Raw genomic sequence first — 18,410 nt, forward strand, 5'->3', positions numbered from 1 at the left:
CAAAGGGCTGGGGATGTCTACACCAGGGCCAGATGGAAGCAAGGGGCTGATTCCAAATGTGTTTGGGGATGGGGCAGGTGATGAAAAGGTCAATTGGGTCTCTTCAATATTGACCTCTCACTACTTGTAGTTTTGGATCTCTTTCTGCTGCTAACTTGTCGACTTTTTCTTAATCATGTGTCTGTTTCTAGTTTTTGGCTAGGACACGTTTTTTTAGACTTCTTACTTTGCCTGCAACATGAGTGTCTAATTCTGCACCATATCAACCCACAAAAGCTTTAGAGTAATATTAACTGTAGCATTTTTGTGAAATCAGTACCTCAATCTTTATTATGAATTTGACGAGCCTTCTTTTTGACCATTTTATTAATAATCATATTTTTATATTCTTATTTTAGGTCATTCATGGTTTTAAGATTTCCCTTCCATTATTTTGATAATTTTCTCTTCACTTTACCATAATGGAAAGAAGCATAATATGTGTAGACAATGTTTTGAATTCTTGATGTTTATTCTATTTTTAGAATTTTACTCCGTTTACTCATTGTTCTTGGTATATCTTTTTCATTAGCTACCATCTTGATTTATAATACTATGTAGAAACACAATAATAAATCAATGAATCCAGCCATCCGATTAAATCGGACGGCTCGCTTGACGGTCCTGCGCATTAATTACGCAGGACCTCAGCAAAATTGGGGGAGAAGATTCTTCTGTTTATAATTCCTTGTACCTTTCTGTTTTAATTTATTATAATATTCTTGCCCGGTTATTAAAAAAGTAAAAATAAAAATATTCTCCCTTCTAGAAGTTATCACGTCCACATTTGCAAAGGAATAAATATTTTAGGAGACATTCTGTAGACTAGCATGCACATCTCCTTTCTTGGAAGCAATGTATTGATCTCCAAGGTTTGAAGGAGTCGAATTAGGTAAGGCAATGAATGAAATTGCCAACAACTTGGGAGGTTACCATATGGGTTTTGTTGAATGATTATTATGGCATGCTGCTGTAGTCGAACAAGCCAAGGGAAGATCCTGGCTCTGATTAGTTTTTCAGGTTCGAATTGGGCTTTCCTTGTTTCTCTCCTTCTGGTCTCTAAGAAGGAGAGGGTTTGTTTGGTTGAACCAGCCATTAATTTTTCCTCTTTGTCGTTCCTTGTTGCTGTCTCTCAGTCTCTTTCAATTCAATTCCGTTCGTTCTGCTTTTAGTCAGAAAAAAAAAGAAAAAGAAAATATGCCTCATCATCAAACCAAACTCACCACCAGACCATATCTTTGGAAGAAAAAAAAAAGCCCCAAGATTGCATAAGGGCCTGTTTGGTTACATGAGTCTAAATATTTCAAATATCTAGAGTTTTCAAATCTATGGATTTTAAATTTATGGAGTCATAATTTATAAAATTAACTATTTGATTAACCAAATATGTTGAATGAAATATGTGGATTCATCTATGATTTTTGTCAATGCGCAAATGTTTAGCATTTTTAAAGTAGGGATGAAATCTCTGGATTTCACCCCATACCCATAAATCTACAGATTCACGTTTTTAGTGTAAAAAGATGAATATCTAGATTTCAAGAATCTAGATATTTTCACAACCAAACAGGTATAAATCTCGCATTCATGAAATCTCTGGATTCATGTAACCAAATAGGCCCTAAATAACCCATCAAGAATACCCAAAAAGACAACCATACACTGCCCAACAGTCCTCAATCTTTCCTACTGTCTTCTTCTTCTTCTTCTTCTCTCTCTCTCAAATATGGGTAAAAGTAAGACTGCTAAGAGTTATTTCATGGTGATATTCTTTGTAAAATGTTTGACGTCGATGATTGAGAAGAAGCGAAGGAGGAGATCATCTGCTTATTCATTTCTAGAGAAACTTAAATCTCTTGAAATCTCTCAGAGGCTTCGTTTCGACTTTGAATCCCTTGACATGGCTTCTACTGATTATGGTAGTCTTATTAGAGTGATTCCTGCTGCGGTGCTCTATCCAATATCTGAGCTTGATCTCGTGACCCTCATAAGATCCTCTTATGGTTCTTCTTCCCGGTTTACCATTGCAGCGAGGGGTAAGGCTCATTCAATTTATGGTCAAGCCATGGCTCAAGATGGTGTTGTCGTGAACATGAGAGCTTTGAATATTTTGAGTGAAGAGAAAGAGAAACGCAAGGGAAATGGATTCAGTGGAAGAATTAGTCTTTGTAAGTCAGGTTCTTATGTTGATGTGGGTGGAGAACAGTTGTGGATAGAAGTGTTGAATGCAACCCTAAAGCATGGAGTTGCACCCAAGTCATGGACAGATTACCTGTATCTCACTGTGGGAGGAACCCTTTCTAACGCTGGAATCGGTGGCCAAAGCTTCCTTCATGGTCCTCAAATCTGCAACGTTTACGAGATGGATGTTGTCACTGGTATGAAATTAGCTCTATAGCGTCTACCTCTTACATTAAGGACCCGTGAGAGTGTTTTGCAGGGTTCTTATGTTTAGGATACCAATTCTAGGAATACCTTCTCCCTGAAACTATTCATTCAAACCTAACCATTCCCAATTTTTGCTTTGAATAAGAGTTGCAACAACAATTTTTTGTTATGTCAAAAGTATTTCTCAAAGCAAAAATTTTCATAAATGTATCAAATGGGTTCTTATTTTTATTTGTTTTCAATTTTATGATAGTTTTGGTGCCAAGAATAATCTCACATTGGAAAACTTAGGACGTTGGACATATCTCCATATCCAACATGGTATTAAGAGTTATAACACCCGACTATTTGGTAGCTGATTATCTAGTAAATCTGTATGTATTAGAACTATTATCTTAATCTGATAGATCTAAGAACTTGTTTTTGTTTCGCTGATTGTATTGAGATGAATGTGCAGGCCGAGGTGAGGTGGTGACCTGCTCTAGAAACTTGAACTCAGATTTGTTTTATGGAGTACTGGGAGGATTTGGTCAGTTTGGGATTATCACAAGAGCAAGAATTCCCCTAGCACCGGCCCCTACCAGTGTAATTAATAAAAAATTCATGAGTATAAAATTGCTAGTCTCGCATGCTTGGCATTTTTTGCTTTTAATGGGATTCTAAAATCAAAGCTATCTATTTTTATTTCTTCTTGGTAAAGAGGGTTGTGTCTGATTTATGATGTTTGCAGGTTAAGTGGGTACGTATGATTTATGATGATTTCTCTAGTTTCACAAGTGACGAAGAACATCTGATCACACTCAATGGAGGAGATCAAGCAGGGAAGAATAACGGTTTGGATTACGTTGAAGGTTTTGTTATTTTGAATCAAAGTCCTGCAAATAATTGGAAATCTTCTTTCTTCTCTGCCGATGACCATTCCAAGATTACTTCCTTAGTAACCCAGCATGATGTGCTTTACTACATTGAAGTGGCCAAGTATTACGACCCTATCTCTGACGATATTGTTGATAAGGTGTGTGTGATGATCTGTTACAATGAATATTTATTAGCTCATTTTATTTTCTTCTTGAATGGATTGATTGATCTTTGTACTTATCTTGTTCAGGAACTAGAAATGTTGCTTCAAGGGTTGAACTTCGTCCCTGGTTTTATATTCGTCAAAGATCTTTCCTATGTAGATTTCCTGGATAGGGTTCGAACAGGCGAACTAGAGCTTCGTTCAAAAGGACTTTGGGACATCCCTCACCCATGGATTGATCTCTTTGTACCCAAATCTCGGATTTTTGATATTAATGCAGGGGTTTTTAAGGGTATTCTTCAACAAAACTTAAACCTCAATATCGGTGGACCCATTCTTTGCTACCCTATGCTTAAAAGCAAGTGAGTGCTGCAGAATTAATTGCTGAAGAACACCATTAATTAATTTTGCGTGCAACTGATAATCTGAAAATCTATTTGCATTTGCAGGTGGGATGATAAGATGTCAGCAGTTACACCAGATGAAGATATCTTCTACACTGTTGAGCTATTGTGTGGGAGTAAAGAACATTGGCTCGAGTTGGAGAACCAGAACAAGAAGATAATGAACTTTTGTGAAGAGGCTGGCATTAAAGTGAAGCCATATCTTCCCAAATACAGAACCATAGAAGAATGGATAAATCATTTTGGCCCGAAGTGGGATTTGTTTAAAGAAAGGAAGAACAAGTTTGATCCATTAGCCATACTGTCCCCAGGTCAAAGGATTTTTAATTTCAAAAGCTAAGAATATAGACGTCATGAACATCTCTCTTCAGGGTCTTGGGAAAAAAAAAAAAGAGAAAAGAAAAGAAAGAATGTAAGAAAAAAAAGAATAGAAAAGAAGATTTGGTCATTCTCGCTTGGTTTTATATGGGTTATCAATCTCTCTTTTTCTTTTTTTTCTTTAACTCTGTCAGTGTTTGTTGCCGGTCCCAAGCCCGGGTAAAGGAGGAGGGTTGGCGTGCTAGGCTGGAAGCCGACACTGAGAAAAATATTCTCAAACCATCTTCATGGATCCGACCTTATTGGAAGACTAAAATCCATGTGCAGTCCTTCCTTTTGGGTGGGGGTGGGAGTAAGATCTCTTCAGGAGTTTAATGTGTATATATTCTGCCAAATCTGTATGATTATAGTAGATTCGATTTCATAAGGTGCACAAGAAAAAATATTCAATTTCATAAGAGATTCATATTCAAGTTAGGCAAGGCATAGTCCAGATCTTTGATCAGCCAGGATAGAGGATTCGAACTTGGCAAAGCAAGCCAAAAGCGAAGTATGGGTATGACTAGGGAAAAGGTCGTAACGAATACAATTTGTCACGCAGTATCGACGAATCGTGCAAATGCAAATTAAGTGGGCTGGGGTGGCTTGGTCCTGAGATGCTCAACCCAAATCAGTAACCAAGTAGATGTCCATTTCCAAAATGAAGAGGCATCCATAGACAAATTTGAGAAGCAAATAGACAAACTCTCCAATCAAATTTCTGAATGCCCATATTGGAGGTCTACCTAGCAACACTAAACCAAACCTAGTGAAGAGAGCACAAGCCATCATGTTGAGAAATGGTATGAAAATCAATACTCCTAAAGCACCAGTGGAGGAGGAAAAGAAGCACCCAAGAAATAGGATAATTCTCTCCCTATTAATTTAGATGCTTTTATTCTCAATCCACATTAAATGTTCTCTCTATTCCTTCTCCTAAGAGACTTGCCAAAAAGAAAGATGGCCAATATTTCTTCAAATATTTAGTTGTCTTTTAGAAATTGAGAATTAATATTCCTATTGCAGATGCAATCTCCCAGGTATCAAGTTATACAAAATTCCTAAAGGAGATCATTGCAAAGAAGAGAAAACTTGAGGATTATGAGACCATCAAGTTGATGAGGAATGCTTAGCGATTCTTCAACATAAGCTCCACAAAAAATGAAAGATCTTAGGAATTTCATAATACCTTGTTATATTGATTATCTTTCATTTAATAAGGCTTTATGTGACTTAGAAGCCTCAATTAATTTAATGCCTTATTTAGTATATGAGATATTGGAAATTGAGGAGGTTAAACAAACTACAATATCCCTCTTATTGGCAAAATAATCCATTAAGTACTTGTGGGAATTTATAGAGGATGTGCTAGTTAAAGTTGACAAATTTTTTTTTTTTTCTGCTGATTTTGTAGTACTTGAGATGAAAGAGGCTATGAGGTTCCTATTATTTTTGGAGGACCCTTTTAGCCATTGGATGGACCTTAATTGATGTTCAATAGGGAAAATTAACACTTAGGGTAGGAGATGAGAATGTCACATTTAATGTTTTCAAGGCTACCAAATACCCTGATGAGGATACAAATTGTTTTAGAGTGGATGTTATTGGCGAGATAATTCAATCCGTACCGAAGCACTGATGAACCATGACCCGCTAGAGAAAACTTTGATTGCTACATGTGATAAATATGGATTAGAAGAGGTGTAAATAATGTTAAATGAGTTTAATTCGGTTAAGTCTTTTACTTGGCAACTTGCACCTCCCCTAGCTATAGTAATGAAGGAATAGCCTAAACCCAAACCTTCTATTGAGGACCATGGATAGTAGCTTAAGAACTACTTGGGAGGTGGTTTTGACCTCCAGAAGTCACTTATATTTCGGACCTAAAATTTGGAGGTAGTTCAAGGCGAACTATAATGCAAGCACTGTTGGGGAGGCAACCCATATTTTCTATCTTTCGTTTTCTATTTTTCTTTTCATTTTTCTACTTTCTTTAAGTTTTTGTTTATTTATCTATTTTTTATTTTTCTACCATTTTTCTTTTTTTTAGGGAAAGAAGAGAAGAGACGAATAGAGGTGCTGACTTCTTCGCAAGTCTGATGAATGATAATAAGGAGATGATTTTTGATCTGGGAGGGTTCCCTGAACACCTCAAAGCCATTGTGGTTGAGGAGGCTGGGGATAGAGTTTTTATGAGACTATAATTTGCTCTGTAATACCACTGTATTATTCCTCTTATATATATATATATATATATATATATATATATATATATATATATATATATATATATACTCTTTGGCTTAAAAAAAAAAAGAAGAAGAAGAAGAGAAGAGAAGAGATTGAATCTAGACTACACCATTTCAAAAGCTATGAATAAGGGAGTCTCCTTCCTACTCGATAACTTACTGTTGCTTGTCCTATTTTGTGCACTTTAATTCTTTTAGTTTTCTCATTGCATCGAGGACAATGCATATATTAAAGTTGGGTTCATATGGATTATAGATTTTACTGTTATGCTAAATGCTGGAATCTTTCAGAATTTTTTTTTCAAAACAGGATTTTTTCAGGAATTTTCTTTTCAAAACCATTTTACTTGGTTAGTACTTACTTTTCTAGTTAGTAGAGTAAAACAAGAGGAAGTGACGACATTCAGACTTCAAGTCTTGTTCAGTGTTTCATGATTTATTTGTGTTCTTCTATAGTTCTTTGAATAATATGAATTTTGCTAAATATCAGATGAATATGTGAATCACTTTAACCTTGACTATGTGACCCACACTTTGAGCATAAAACCTTGCTATTGAATCATGTGTACTTTGGGACATTTGAATAAGACATGCAATTTTTCTTATTCAGTCAACATATTATAATACACTTAGATTCCCCCTTGAGATGACATTTATAAGAATGCCACTTGTCAACGGATATGATAAAAGCCATTCTTCTTAAGCTAAAATTTTGAAAAATGTATTTTCTCTTCTATATTTTTTTCCCCCCACAACTACAATATTCCTCCATCTACTATTTCATGGAGATGACATGAGGTATTTGTTAGTATCTAATTGGCGACTCCCCTACGTTGTGTGACACTTGAATAGAATGAAGGAGACATGGAATTGTTAAAAGAATTTTGAGCAAATCATCCTTGCATTTGTAGGTTCCAGTGAGCCTTTTGGGATTCTCACTGGGTTAACATCGCTTAATTGGGGCTTAGGGACAAAGGCCTTTGCAATGCTTGGATATATAGACTATCTAAAAGCCATGTTACGGGTGTAGGATATGTTTTGGTTGGATTCTTGGAAGAGGTTGTAGCCTTGAGAAGTGAAAAAAAAACAGAGAGGAAGTGTTTGGAGTTGTTATATTCTTTGCCCAAAAGTAAAAAAGAAGAAGAAAAAAGGAGTGAAAATGAATGAAGAGAGACATAAAAGGAAAAGTGTGCTTTAATGTTATTATCTTCAGTATGTATTCTATCCTTTTAGTTTTTTCTACATTATTTCCACCTTCATAGGTCATCTTGACCTTGGATGAGTGATTGTTTAGTGCAACCTATGTCCATGGAAATGATTGTGTTCTTCCTTGAGATAGATTGTGTTACAAATTACATATATATACAAGAGTCCTTGTTCACCACTAGTCTAGGACTCTTACACTCTAGAGTTTTATTTACACAAGTTAGGTCACACCTCACCTCCCACCACCTCCCATCTCATCGTTATGTCCCATGTAGAAAGCAAGGTGTAAGATAAAGAGTTTGGGTGGTGATTAGTGATAAGGTTATAATATAATATAATATAGATTAAGGTTAGTGAGATATAATATTAGTGAGAAATTATTAAGCCAAGGCTTAAGCTTGCAATTATAAATTGGCATAAGGGGAAGAGAGAGAGAGAGTTTTAAGAGAAGTTTTAATCGTTGGAGAAGAGAGAGAGAAAAGAGAAGAAAGAGGAAGGTGTTGCATGTGATATGGCTAAAAGTGATCCCTAATTCCTCACTAATGTTATATTTCATGCGATGATTACTACTTTAAATTTTATAACTTTATTATATATTATATTATTATATTCAAACATTGTCACTAATCAGCACCCAAGCTCTTTATCTCACACCTTGCTTTCTACGTGAAGCATAAAGATGAGATGGGATGTGGTGGAAGGTGAGGTGCACCTACCCTGTGTAAATACAACTCTAGAGTGTAAGAGTCTTAGACTAGTGGTGAACAAGGACTCTTGTCTATATATGTAATCTATAACATAGTCAATCTCAAGGAAGAACAAAATCATTCCCATGAACATAGGTTACACTGAACAATCGAACCATGTGAAATCTTCTCTCTCTCTCTCTCTCTCTCTCTCTCTCTCTGAAATGCCTGTCAACTTCAACCTATGAACCCTAGCTCGATGGCTTTTAACAAAGAGCAACCACTCATCCAAGGTCAAGAGGACTTGTGAAGGTGGAAATAATTTAGAAAAAAACTAAAAGGATGAAATACTCACATGGAGATAATAACATTAAAGCACACTTTTCTTTTCTTTTTTTGTTTGACTGTGAGTGTGTCTCTTGTGTGTTTGAGTACAACTCCAAGTATGATTTACTTGTTGAGATAATATAATCTTCTGAAGATCTTGAGGTTTTTTAGATGGAGCCTAAGTCTAGACGCCTGAAGTGATTGGTTCGGCCAAGGCTTTAGAAGACCTTCAAAAATACCTTCCACGCATGGAGTGATGACCGCTAGGGCAACACTAGGTTCGGCTAGAGTACTAGACTATAATTATCCTTAACATGCCCCCTCAAACTCAAGGGCGGAGATGAGACATTGAGGTTGGACAATAAGTATGCGTTTGATAAAGTTTTCCTTCTGAGAGACCAGCTCTTATGCAAAACCATTTTTTAATGCTTTTGTGCTAAAAGACCGTTTTATGCATGGAAATGGGCGTTCGATAAATCCACATAAAAAATATTTACAGAACTCCATTAGAATAAGTTGGTGTTTGATAAACTCATTCTAAGGTTTCAACCGGGACCAATTTTATCACCTTTGTTTTTGTTCTTTGGTAAAAAATATTTTTGATGTTCTGCAAAAGACGTTGTTCAAACCACTTTTTTGATCGGTATGTTATTAAAGAACAGAGAACAAATTGTTTTAACAAATTCCTCTAACTTGTTCTTCCGTTCCCCAAGATCAGAAGAATGCCAAAAATGTTTTCTAAGAACATTACCAAATGCGTCATAAGGTGCAAAACCATTGATGTGAGAGAGTCTTAGTAAAGATGTTAGCGAGCTAGTCCTTGGCAGAAAGATATTGAACTTGAAGATCGCCCTTGGCAACCTTATCACGTACAAAATGAAAGTCAATCTTGATGTGTTTGATACGTACATGGAAGATAGGGTTAGCACTGAGATAAGTGGCACCAATATCGTCACAACAAAGTACCAAATTAGTGGTTTCAAAAACATATAACTCTTTTAATAGGGATTCTAGTCAAATGAGGTTAACAATTGCATTGGCTAGGGCTCGATATTCAACCTAAGTACTTGAGAGGGCCACAATGTGTTGTTTTCTAGAACTCCAAGAAATAAGGTTCCAACCCAAAAAGATAGCATAACCACTAGTAGATTTTTGATCACTAGGGCAACCAACCCAGTCAACATCCAAAAAGACTGATAAACCAATCTAAGATTGTTGATCAATAAGAAGGCCAAGGGAAGAGATCCCCTTCAAATACTTCAAAATTCTCTTCATTGTAGACTAATGATCAAGAATAGGAGAATGCATAAATTGACAAACCTTGTTGACGGCAATGGGATATTAGGGTGTCATAGTTGCATACTGAAGGGCACCAACTATGCTACAATAAATTGTACAGTGAGTCATTAATTCCCCTGTGAACTAGCTCAGTTTATTAGTGGTAGAAACAAGTGTAGAAACAGGCTTGTAGGCCGACATATTTTCCCGTTTGAGTAGCTCCTAGATATATTGATGTTGAGAGAGATAAAGTCCATGCCCATAAAATTATAAAGAGGGCCTTAATCCTTGAGGGTAAAGACAAAGACAAGTTTGGATAAGAATTGAGTCAATAAAGAGTTAGAACTGCCAGTCTGTATAATATCACCAACATACACCAAAATGAACATAGTTCCAGTAGAGGCATGACAAATGAATAATTATGTGTCAGTTTTGAACTAACAAAGCCATAATCAAAGAGAAAAGAGAAAAGTGGGTCAGACCAAGCACAAGGAACCAACTTCAAACACACAAAGAAACCAATACTCAATGAGAAAAGAGCAAGTGAGTCAAACCAAGCATAAGCAGCCAATTCAAAACATAGAGAAACCGATACTCAAGGAGAAAAGAGCAAAACAGGTTAAACCAAGCACAAGGAGCCAATTTCAAAACAAAAGAAACCGATGAAGTCTACAAACATAGTCAGAATGAAGAGAATCAGTGAAGCCAGGAGGTTGCTTCATATATACAATTTCATTCAAAAACCCCTGAAGAAATGCATTTTGGATATCCAACTGTCTGATAGGCCAACATTGAGAAACTACAAGAGCCAAAACCAATCAAACAATAGTAGGTTTAACAACAGGACTGAAGGTCTCATTGTGATCTAGGCCTTCCTACTAATTATAAAGCTTAGCCACTATCAAGCATTGTATCTTTCAATAGATCCATAAGCCTTATGCTTGATCTTAAAAAAAACATTACATCCACTTACATTGTGAGATGAAGGAGGTGGAACAAGGGATCAAGTGCCATGCTTTAAGAGAGTAGTTAACTCTTCATTCATAGCTTAAGAGGGTAGTTAACTCTTCATCCATAGCTTTCCTTCAGTGCGGGAGAGTAACAGAACTCTAGGGCTTGCCCTAGAGTTATCATGGAATGTAAGTAGAGAGTAGGTTGGGGATTGGGTAGGGTTGGGTTTCCAGAGGGTCCTATGGGAGGTCCACAACTAGTTGAATGGGGAAAGAAGGTTTGGCTAGGAGAGTTGAGGAAACCCTAGAGGTGTGGGGACTAGGAAATGAAGGGGAGCGGAACCCAATGGGAGAAGGAGCAGACAAGGGGGAAGCCCTAGAGTTGTGGCTTGTAGATGATGCTCGAGGAGAGGAGGTGTGGGACCCAGTGGATGGTGTGGGGGAGTAGGAGTCAATAGGGGAAACCCTAGGGGGGGGGGGGGGATCTTGTTTAAGTGGGGTTCCTAAAATTGAGGGAAATGGTGGTGGGTGGTCTGGTGACCTCACTGACAAGGAAAGGGAACTGCCTTTCATCAAACACAACATGAGAGTTTTCACAATGATAGGATTAAAACACTTATATCCTTGACATCTAGAGCTATATGCCTAGAAGACATGTAAAGTAGACCAAAATTCTAGCTGGTGTTTTTATATGACCAAAAACATGGATAACAAGCACATCCAAAAATCATCAAAGAATCATAATTAGGATGGACTTTAGGCAGTTTGAAGTATGAAGAAACATATTTCATCAATTGAGTTGGAAATCTATTAATTAGAAAAATTGCAGTTTCAAAGGTATGCATCCAATACTTTCTAGGACAAGAAGCATAACTAAAAGAGTCAATCCAATTTCTACAATGTACTGATGAAGGTGCTCAACAGATCCATTATGTTCATGCATGTAAGGGCAAGAGAGTCAGTATTTAATGCCATGCTCCTGAAGAAACGTGAAGACAGTTCGGAACTCCCCTCCCCAATCACTATGAAACGTTTAACGCGCAGAGAAAAGATTCTCAACAGGCAACTTGAATCTCTTCAAAATTTCAACAACTTCAGATTTAACAACTGTAGCATAAAACCAAATAAATTTACTGAACAAATGGTAACGATGGCCTTCGTCCCCAAACTTCCCAAAAGATTAAGGCTCTTTTTGGTATCAATTCTCATTCTCTATTATGCCGATTTAAAAGAAATAAGTACAATAATTCATTATTGGTCAATAATGAAAAATGGTTTGGTGAATTTTGTTGAAAATAAATTACGGAATGAAAAATAAGTTTGGTGTCAAAATAAAAAACTGTTAGTAAATAATAGTGAGGAAGTGATAAAAAGGGAAAAAGTATGGTTTTTATAAAAAAAGATGTGTATTGACTATTTTACCCTCATCTTAACCATAAAATTATAATTAACTTGTGTATAAATGAAGAGAATGAAATTCTCACCATAATTCATAATAGACAAAAAGTTCATTATGGATTTTTGAAGTTTTTCGATTATTTTAAATAAAAACAAAACTGATAATAGATGCCAGACAACTTAAAATAATGAAAAAACCTCATAATTGAGAATGATAATTGGTACCAAAAAGAGCCTAAGTCCAAAGGTCCATCAAAAATAGATTTATAAGAACAAAAAGAGAGTTTGCGACTTTTCCCTTTCTAACAAGCATCACACACAAAGACAAAGTCTTTTGAACCAACTGATAAAGAAAAATTGGAAATTAAATTGTTAACAACATTGGAGGCAAGATGCCCAAAACACGAATGCCAATTCCTAAAAGAAGTATGTTCAGCAACCAAAGCCTTGGGGGGGGGGGGGCAACCGAATTTGGTACAAACCATCCTTAATGCTGCCTTGAAGAAGACAACTCTCTATCGTACAATCCCTCACAAAAACAGATTTTAGAATGAAATTCAAATATACCATTGTTAAACCTTGCAAGCTGTGATACTGATAATAAGTTCTAGCAGATAGAGTGCACATGAAGAACAAAATTCAGATAGCCTGGAGAGGAGGATGTACCAATATATATGTTACCAGTGTTACTAATAGGATTCCATCTCCATCTCCATCTCCATTGCCAACTTGAACCTGATCTGAATCATTGTAGAGTTGAGCAAGATGGAAATTCTCAAGAGCATTGGTTATGTAGTTGTGCCAAAGTTAGGGTTCCAAATCTCATTTGGAATAGAAGCACTAGAAATCTTAGATATATTCACAAATGGTACCATCAATCACATGATTAAAACACTGATAATAATCCTTCACTTTGTAACTAGGGCGATCACATATCTGACAAATGGTTACCACTTTCAGAAGGATGTTGTTGTGTATGTGAGTAACAATTGGGGGTGGAACATCCCTGAGCAGTAGATTGAGTGCTGGCCATGTTTGCCATTGGGGGGAGGGGGGAGGGGAGGTTCAAGAGTGCTTAATTCATCTTGCAAATGAATTTCCTGAGTAAGTAACATACCTCATAACTCATTATACTAGAAAGGGGAATAGAGAGTGGTAATCGTAGCAAGAAAAGGAGAGTATTCAACTCCCAAACCATTAATAATATGCAAACATAAATCTTCATCATTAACAGGCCTTCTTGTAGTTGCAAGTTGATCAGAGATGTTTTTATGAGAATAAGGTAATCATGAATGCTATTCTTACCTCTTCGAATATTTTAAAGTTGTAGTCTAAGTTGAATAATATAAGCAATGGTGTAAGTGGAGTAGATTCATTCAAGCTTGGACCAGACTTCTCTAGAGGTGGTGCAACCAACAACTTGTGCTTGAAGTGGTTAAGTAAGGGAAGCAATAATCCATTGCATCAATAGTTGGTCTTGATGCTTCCATTTTTGAAAGTCAGGATTCAGTTGAGGATTGTAGCATCGTCTTTATCAGGGAAGGAAGAGGGTTGGCAAAGAGAAGAACCATCCACAATATTGAAAAATTCATAAGTCTTCAGAAGGAGCATGATTTGAGATCTCCAAAGCAAATTGTTTGTTTCGTTCAGTAAGTTAGGGTTCACATGTTGAAGATGAGAGGCATTTCAGAGAGAGAGAGAGAGAGAGAGAGAGAAGATTTTATGTGGTTTAGTTGTTTAGTGCAACCTACATCCATAGGAAAGATTGTGTTATTCATTGAGATTGACCATGTTATAGATTACATTTGTATATATAGAATCCTTGTTCACCAATAGTCTAGGACTTTTACATTCTAGAGTTCTATTTACACAAGTATTAGGGTTTAACATTGATTGTGACTGTGTCTCGTGTGTTTGAGTACAACTCTCAGAATGATTTACCTATTGAGGCAATGTAATCTTCTAAATACCCTTTAGGTGTTTTTGATGGAGTTTGAATCTAAATGCTTGAACTGATTGGTTCGGTTAAGGCTTTGGAGGACTTTCCAAAAATAGGCTCCACTCATGGACGAGTGATGGCAGCTAGGGCAACCATAGGTTCAGCTAGAATACCAAAATTATCCCTTGTATCAGAATAACCATAATTATCCTTGACACTCTTCATTAGTGGAGGGAGGGATGATAAGTTGGACATATGAGAATTGATATGGACTAGGGAGTTGTAGGTTGAGTTTGGGGTCTCAATATACATACACTTGATTGCTTAAGGATTATAGATGCACACGGGCCAAAGTTTGGATTTTATGGTCTTATGTAATCACCTTTTGATAAGTTTACTTCATTCCTTTCCTTGAATTATGGTTGAACTTGACTGTGATTGTGCACTGAATTTAGATAAGGGTTGATCTGATTCTAATGTTTGCTTGAGGACTAACAAACTCTTAAGTTGGGGGTAATTCGATAGGCTTATTTCGCAAATACTATTTTGAATAATTGCTTGTTACATTGTTATCCATTTTGAACTATTTTACATCTAGTTTGCTGCCATTTTACCCCAACATTAAATTCAGATGAATACTATATAATTCCTCTCTAAATTTCTATATTTATGGTAACTTATATATATATATTTTTTCTGGCAAATCCTAATTCAAATTAATTATTTGTGCTTGTAGTCAATCATCTCAGCAGTTGGACTCCTTCAGCAACAAGGATTTTGATCCAGAGCAGTTTAAATTCAAGGCTTTCAATCTAAAGTTGGAGAAATTAGTGGAGACCCCAGCAACCAAATTTTGCATGGTTTTATTGGTATTTGAAGGAAATTTGGCCAGGGGGAATCATATGGAGACAAGGAACCCACATCAGGCACACCTATGCTAGCCCCCTATTTTGGAATTTGAGTTTGGATCAGAAAATGAAAGAAAAGGAAATGCCACCTAGCCAACTAGTTTCATGGCTGAGTGATAAGCATGCATTTACCATTATTTATTTGATTTAATTCCCCATACTTATTTAATTGAAGAGAGCTAATTGAGTATTTTTGTGTATTTTTCAGGAATAAGGTGATTTAGGATATTAAAGATAATATGGAGTAAAGTTGGCAAATATATTAGATATTGGTGGATTTTAAATCATGGCATTCAATCTTGCTGCCCAAGAAATCATGAAAAGTGAGATCTTACCCAAATTGGAAATAGGTGGAGGTATAAGGAACAAAATTGGTAATAAATCTGAAAATCGGGTAAACAGACATACCTTCAGTATTCTGGGCATATCTCTCTCGTATGAGCTTGGATTGAAGTGATTCAAGATTATATGGAACTATATTGAAAATATCTACAACTTTTTAGTTTTGAGTGTTTCCAAAATCCGAACGAATAAAGGTCAAATCTACGGGTAAAGAGAGGGGATTCATTGTGTGCGGGAGACATAAAAGAGAAACCAGCCACAGAGAAGAGAAGAAGACGGCGAACGCGGCTCTCATCTCTCTCATTGCTGAAGAAGAAGACCACATCTCTCTCTCTCTCTCTCTCTCTCTCCCCCTATGTTTCATCTTTATTTTTCTTATGAACTTTGTGATAATGAGTAGCTAGTTCATTTTCTTTAGGATGTAGATGAACCATGTTTATTTCATTATTTTGATTGTTCTATATGCATTGGGGATTCGAAATCCCAAAGATTTCACGTATTCATAGTTAACGTTTTTGCATTAATTAGTAGATTTAGTTTAAATTTAGTTTTGTTGAATTCTATCTTAGTGACTTAGCCTTTTAGTTCCCCATAGTTCGACCCCATATTTTCTGCTTGCTAGATTAGTGTTGGATTTTATTTTTTATTGGTTAGCAACACGATCACTGAGTTGGATTTTTGTTTTAGGAAAGTTTCTAAATAGTATTTGATTTTTTCAAAGAGTCCTGTCCAACTTAATCCTTTCCTTGGAATGGGAAATCCTAGAGACAAAAAGGAAATCAATACCAAGAAAAAACTTCTTTTTTTTTTTTTTTTTTTTTTTTTTTTTTCTGATGATGATTTCAAGAGGGGTGGAGGACAAATTATGGATTGTGGCTTATGGTTCATTAAGAGCAAGGAGTGCTACTGAAGTTTTCTTCTTCAAACATAGTATAGAGTGATGTTTTCCTTGATTTCTTCCTCTTCTTCTTCTTCTTCTTCTTCTTCTTCTTCTTCCTTCTTCCATTATGTTCTAATTTTCTATTCTAGAGTATAGATGGATCTTCACATGAATTAAATTATTGGTTATTCTCCTTCTTGCAATACAATCCTCTAGTATGTCTGAATGCTTAATCACCATTCATGAATTTGTGGCATGCTTTCTTACATGTAACAATGGAGATTTCATGCTACACCTAGGGTGGAAGAATGATAATTACATCTAATGTGTAATAGGTTACATGGTTTATTCAATATTTTTATGGATTCTATGTTTCATGTAGTGCATTGAATTGATCTTCTATGTTGAAAAGGTCAGCAAGGGTAGAGAATTGTTCAAGTCCATAGGGTCCGAGAGAGAGAGAGAGAGAGAGAGAGAGAGAGAGAGAGAGAGAGAGAGAGAGAGAGGGTGAGAGACTTTGTCACGAGATGTATGTGGTTCGGTTGATCTTTGCAACCTATGTCCACGAGAATGTGATTTGCTTCCTTGAGATTGACTGTAGTAAATATTACATAATTATAGTTACAAGAGTCTTGTGCAACATTAATCTTGGACTCTTACTCTAGAATTTGAATTACACAACTTATCTATTTGTGTTTGTTATGAACTATGTCTCCTCTGTATTTGAGTATAACTGTCACGCCCTCCCAGCCGGTACCCTATCTGGCATACCCGAGAGTGTGATCCACAGCCCGAAGATCAGGTATCGAGTGATCAACCTCCCACATAAACAATAACATAATCATGAACAATCATAACAAGAGTGCGGAAGATAAATCATAGATTCAATAAAGAAAGAATGAATCATAAATGAATTAGAATAATAGATATAATCAGAGTGTCAAACAGATAAGTAAAGTGAAGCAACAATTCCACTTTACATCCAGCGGAAAAGTAGCTCTAAAGAATAAACTAGATAAAAGCTAATCCCAGTAGCAAGTACATTGGGTAACTAAATTATTCTCCACTTTGTAGACGACATCCTTGTAGGTATAGATCTCATAAATAGCACAAGGACGCTTCCACTCAATGGTCGGACTAAGCATCGTACGGAGCATAACCACCCGTGGGATCTTCAGAGTAATTGTGGTAACCGCAATCACCTTCCTGGAGATATGTCTCTTCGCCTTGCGCTTCCTCATAGGAACCGTCATAGTACTCAAGTACACTGCGGGATAGTCTAACAACATTGTACAATAAAGGAATGAGTTTCAAAGAAACTCAAGAAGGCGATTAAAATCCATAATAACACAAATGGCGGGATTCCGAGAACAATCATAAATGCAATATGATATGAGACAATCAATGAATGAATGAATCTAACTCTATGTATGCTGGTCTCTATTGGCAGACATGCTTTAAGTCATAGCACCGTACTTCTTTAGGAAAGTCCACTCACATCCTCAACCATTTAAGATATCTTGGATTCTCTCACGGATCATTTCACCGGTCTTGAGCAGCCGATTGGTAATGGGTCCTTCATCCCAAGATAGAGAGCACTCCAAGTCCATCAACTAATTAGATCTTCATCAGGATTCTGTTTCCATAAATAGGACCTCATCATCAACCTTCATGGATTCAAAGCCGGACACCAAGTCCTCATCGGGATGGCCCAAAGCTGACTTCTTACTTTACTTCGGGTCATCGGACCTACAAATAACAAGGTTTCCGGGTCAAGGTTAGGGCTGGGTTTCACATTCTCCCCCCTTAAAGAAATTTCGTCCCGAAATTGAAAGCGCGTACTGTGCTTCCAAAGAGGTAAGGAAACTTCTCCTTCATGTCTTCTTCCTTCTCCCAAGAAGCTTCTTCAGGGGTATGGTTCTTCCACCGAATCTTCACCAAAGGAATGGCGCGATTCCGCAGCTGCTTGTCCTTCCTATCCAGGATTTCGGCCGGTTCTTCATCATAGGTCAAATCAGCACTAAGTCCTTCAGGTGCT

At 36.6% G+C, this 18,410-nt stretch overlaps 1 protein-coding gene across 1 annotated transcript; it reads left to right on the forward strand.

The window, feature by feature from the left end:
• Positions 1-1,756: 1,756 nt before the first annotated feature.
• Positions 1,757-4,192, forward strand: LOC149011233 (cytokinin dehydrogenase 3-like). Its single transcript, XM_089162591.1, has 5 exons — positions 1,757-2,417; positions 2,885-3,012; positions 3,158-3,442; positions 3,536-3,810; positions 3,898-4,192. The coding sequence occupies exons 1-5, from the start codon at positions 1,766-1,768 to the stop codon at positions 4,190-4,192; spliced, it is 1,635 nt and encodes a 544-aa protein (XP_089018717.1). The 5' UTR covers positions 1,757-1,765.
• Positions 4,193-18,410: the final 14,218 nt, after the last annotated feature.

Source organism: Hakea prostrata, chromosome 7, assembly GCF_041222555.1.
Source record: "Hakea prostrata isolate BN-2017 chromosome 7, UWA_Hpros_2, whole genome shotgun sequence".
Taxonomy (NCBI): domain Eukaryota; kingdom Viridiplantae; phylum Streptophyta; class Magnoliopsida; order Proteales; family Proteaceae; genus Hakea; species Hakea prostrata.